Source organism: Apteryx rowi, unplaced genomic scaffold (genome assembly GCF_003343035.1).
Source record: "Apteryx rowi isolate R43461 unplaced genomic scaffold, aptRow1 scaffold_43, whole genome shotgun sequence".
Taxonomy (NCBI): Eukaryota; Metazoa; Chordata; class Aves; order Apterygiformes; family Apterygidae; genus Apteryx; species Apteryx rowi.
Genome location: NW_020450683.1, coordinates 321,280 through 325,801, shown reverse-complemented (window position 1 = coordinate 325,801; position 4,522 = coordinate 321,280). Strand labels below are relative to the sequence as shown.

The following is a 4,522-nucleotide window of genomic DNA, read 5'->3' as shown; positions in this document are numbered from 1 at the left end:
GGGTTGGGGGCGTGTGATGATTTTTAACGGTCTTTCTCGCTGTAACGAGGCAGCCTGGCAAAGCCACATCCTCCTGCAGCTCGGCAGGACCCGGGGGTGGGGGGGGGGAGGAATTTGGGGTGCCGAGAAAGGGAGGAGACCTGCCCTCAGCCACCAGCCAGGCTGGGGCCGGGAGGGGGGAACATCCCACGCCGCGAAGCCCGGGCCGAAGGGCTCCTCGCCTTCCCCGCGCCCGGGGGCAGACGCGGGGCTCTCCGCAGGCGCCGTGCCTCAGTTTCCCCTCCGCGGACCGTCCTGGGGATGCGGCACCCTGCTGCTTAAGTGCCCCCCCCACCCCGGCTCCCCGCGGGGCGCCCGCCGCCCCCTCCTGCCGCCGCCGCCGCCGCCGCCGCGGGAGGATATCGTGGGAGGCGGCAGGCGCTTGCTCGCTCGCGGCGCCCGTGGCAGCGGGGCCCGGGCTCCTCTGAGTCACCAGTGTCCCTGCACCTGCGCCGGGCCCCGGCTGGGAGCTGCAAATAGAGCTGCTCCCACCTGCGGCGCCCTTCGTCCCCTCCTCCTCCTCCTCCTCCTCCCTTCTCCTCGGCAGGGGAGGCGATGGGGGCAAGGGAAAGGAGCGGGGAGGAATCAAGCGGATGAAGGGAAAAGGGAGCAGGGCGAAGTGGGGAGGGACGGGAGAAGCACCCTGGGGTGCTGCAGGCGCTGGGGGGAGGCATCCGGGGTGCTGCTGCAGCCATCGGGGCATTTTAAGAGCGATGCACTGGGAGAAAGGAGAGGAAAAGGGATGGAGCCGGCTCCTCGGGGGGTCCCTTAGCTCCGGAGGGACTCGGGGCGTCCTTGGGGGGAGGCCGTGAGAAAGGAGGCTGGCGCCCGGCGTGCCAGCGCAGGAAGCGGCGGGAGGGGGGGGCCGGTCCCGGCTCCCCCAGATGAGCCCGTGAGATACCGGCAGCAGGAAGCAGCTGTCGGGGAATCCCGAGCGCCGGCTCTGGGAACGGCGGCTGCCAGCTGTTAGCGCTGGCCTGGCTGCTCCCGGCCTGCTCCCGCCCTTCCCGGCCGGCCGAGGAAGGGCCGCGGGGGGCCCGGAGCCGGGCGCTGCCTCCCGTGGACCCCCGGCTTCCGGGTGCCGCTGCCCACCGGAGGGGCAGCTCCGCGCGAGGATGCTGTGAGTCAGCCGGCAGGCGCCCGCCTGCTGCCGTCCTGTCCCCGCGGGTCCTYGGGGAGGGATGTTTCGGATGCCCGGGATTTGGCCTGGAAAAGCTCTGCTCCTTCCTTTGAGGAAGCCGCGGGTCCCTCTCGCCCTCTCCTTCCCGGCGCCGCGAGGCGACAGGCTGCGACGGAGGCGGCGGAGCGGCAGCCRGGAGCCTGCTCCCAGGCAGGCCCTGAGGCTCTGGGGAAACTGAGGCACGGAGCRGGGCTGCGCCGCTCCTGGGACCGGGGGGGGTGGCTGGGAGCGGTGGGGCACAGAGCCCCGCTGGGCAGCCCGGGTGACCCCTCCGTGCCCCCGTCCCCYTTTCCTTACGTGACAAAGTGACATCCTCTCCCGCGTTTCTGCTGGACGGGGCTGGTGACTAATGACCACGCTGGGCAGCTAGCCAAAGACGGAGCTGCTAGTCCCCCTGGAGGGAGGGAGAAGGGAGGCGTGTGCTCATCTCCCTCTTCAGGGGACTGCGCAAGAAAGTAACGCCACCCCTCGTTCACTCTGAACCCTAATGATGGYGTGTGYCYTTCAGCMYGCTGTTGCTTTGCGCTGCCTGYGGGCTCAGGCAGCTGGGGCTGGCTCTCCTTCGGCGATGGGATGGGGGGAGCTGAAGAACCCCTAATTTTAGAGGCCCTGGGGGCAAATGGCAAGTGCCGTCGCATTGAGGCAACGAGGACGGATGAGGTTCTCCAGGCCTGTGGCCGAGGTTCCCCCCAGGGCAGTTCCCCAGGCCGTGCCTCAGTTTCCCTTGAGCTGGGGGGGGACACCCCATCTCTTCCGTGTCCTCCAGCCGCCTCCGAGCTGGGGGAGCGACACCCCCCCATTTCCCTTTGCTCCCTGCTCCATCCCCCTGGGGCAGTGAACCCTGTGCTGCTCCATGCGTCCCCACCTTTTCCTAGCCCCCCCACCCCGTCACACACCATTAAACACATCCCCGGTCCCCTCGCCGCTCTCGGGATGGGCGAAGCCACCCGGCCGGCTCCGCGGAGCCACGAGGAGCCGGGGGGCCGGCACAGCCGGGGAGCGGAGCCGGGCAGACTCTCCGATGCCAGGCGGCACGGTGCTCCCGTGCCTGTGCCGTGGCCTTGCCCGGGGACAGGGCGGGGGACGGGGACGCGCGGTCTTGCCCTGCGCGGGGTGGGCGGCGTGCGGAGGCCGCCGTGCCAGGCGCCGCACGAGCCGGGGCACCGCGATTCGGAGCGCTCGTGCTCTAGAGCTGCGGAGGGCACTGGGGAAACTGAGGCACAGAAAAGCCGGGGTTGAGGGAGGGAGCTCCGACCGGCTCCAAGCTGGGATGCTCCATCCCTGCCTCGGGCTCTGCCGTGGGTGCCGGGGGGGGCTAATCCCCTGGCCAAACAGCGTTGGGGACGGACTCTCGCATTCCCCGGGGCCGGGCCGGGTCTCCTAGTGACGGGCTGGCGCGGGGCTGCACTCCGGCAGCGCCGGGCTCTTGCTTCCCTCCTCACCGYGGGAGCCGGGAACGGCCTCGGCGAGCACCCAGCGGCGCCCGGAGATGCTCTGCCGGGGGGGCCGGGGCCGTCCCGCTCCTCGGCCCCGCTGGGGTGTCCCCATGCGCAGCGCCGCTCTCGTGCCACCGCGACCTCGGTGTGCCGCGGCCGGGAATGCCGGGAGATCGACCGGCACCGGAGCTGCTTCCCGCTCCGCTGCTGCTGGCAAAGGCTATTTCCAGCCTCGTGTTGCTGATTTAATGAGTTCCTCCAGGTCTGGGCTCCCGTTCGTGATCCCAGCTTGTCCCGAAACGCCTGCAGGCAGCCCGGCTCCACAGGGAGAGGAGGGATCCGTCCCTCTTCCAGCGAGACGAAGGGACTTCGGGGCTTTGACTCAGGGCCCGGCGAGCTTTGCTGCCCGAGGTCCCCCCGTCCCGCGCTCTCCTCGCTCGCGTTTCGATCCCGAATAAGGGACAGTTACAAAGGGCCTCCGAAGCTCACGGCACGATGGGATTCATACCCCGTCCTCATCCCGAAAGTGAATCCAGATGACCACCGGGGAGGAATTCCTCCCTTTGTAGTCCGCTCAGGCGTTCGCCACGTCTCCGTCCCTCTCCGCCGCTGGCCAAGCCGCTTTCCCGGAGCCGGGGCTCCCGGGCATCCTCTGGCTTGCAGAACGGGAGGATTTGCTCCAAAGCACCGGCGCTGCCCCCCCCCCACCCCGAGCTCGGGACTCATCGCCCCGCTCGCCTCCTGCCCCCCGGGCGGCCGCGGCGCGTGCTGCGCTTGGACGTTTCCCCTCTGTTTTATGTCCTTCACATCCTGCCACCTGTATGGACTTATTTAAGGAGGAGGGGAGGGGGGACAAATAAAAAAAAAATAGGGATTTGACGCAAACCCTCGCGGGCGCCGTTTGTGAAACACCCCGAGCGTGGCGAGCCACGGAAAAGTCCGCGGAAATGCAGCGGGGAGGCCAATTGCGCGGGATTAGCAACCAGTTCCCGGGAAAAGGGCCCGGGGGGGAAAGGTGGCAGGGAGACGGGGCGCTCGCAGCGAAACTGCCACGAGGATGAGGACGAGGAGGCTGCTCGGGGTGGGGGGGGAGCCCTTCACGGCCGCCCCCCGTGGCGAAGCTGCCGGCCTGGGGGCTGGCGGAGGCGAGTTCGCGCGTGGGGCAGATCCCAGTTGCCGCCTGCTGCTTCTTCGRCCTTTTTAATTTTTTATTTTTTTTAATAAAGSACKCAGTGTGGGCCCTTTTCAACATGAAATCATTGCACTCTGGAGCATTCTCGCTCCCTTTTCGCCTCCCCTCTCCCTCCCTCTTTCTCTCTCCTCAGCGCCAAGAAATCTGCCTTCCCGGCTGGCCCGGAGTGAGAATATCCCGATTCAGGGCCGGCGGGAGGAATCGGCACAAAAAAAACCCAAAAATAGGAAAACAAAACCGGCGTAGGGTCGGGACTGAGAGCTTGGCTCATCCCGATGGAGTTCGGCCTGGCGGGGTGAAAAGCAAAAGCGGGGGGCCGGGCGCGCCAGCGAGCGAGCGAGCGAGGCGACGTCCCCGCGCTGCCAGCTCGCTCGCGCGCCGCCCCGCGCGCCGGCGCTCATTGGCGGGCGCGGCGCGCGCCGTGGCCATGGCGGCGGGGAGGTTGCCTTGGCCACGCATCCCTGTGTGAATGCATGACGTGCGCAGGGCTGGCGCCAGGCTGTCTGGGGCCGGGAGTTAGATCAACACAGCTGGAGGGCCCGGGCCACAGCTGGGCAAAGGCAGCGGGTCCCGCCGCCCGGGCCGGGCCTGTGGGAACGGGCCGCCAACAAAACCCCCTGCAAACAAAAGCCCCCGGCGCAGCCTCGCGGCCCCCCCACCCTGGGAAACGGGGCT

General features: G+C 68.9%; 1 protein-coding gene across 1 annotated transcript in view; it reads left to right on the top strand.

Moving 5' to 3' along the window:
- Positions 1-4,017, top strand: part of LOC112971146 (peptide methionine sulfoxide reductase MsrA-like) — a 13,461-nt gene extending 9,444 nt beyond the window's left edge. The window contains exon 7 of the mRNA XM_026076260.1: positions 3,981-4,017. Within this exon, the coding sequence (XP_025932045.1) occupies positions 3,981-4,017 (37 nt within the window). The remainder of the gene's footprint in view (positions 1-3,980) is intronic.
- The last annotated feature ends 505 nt before the right edge of the window (positions 4,018-4,522 follow it).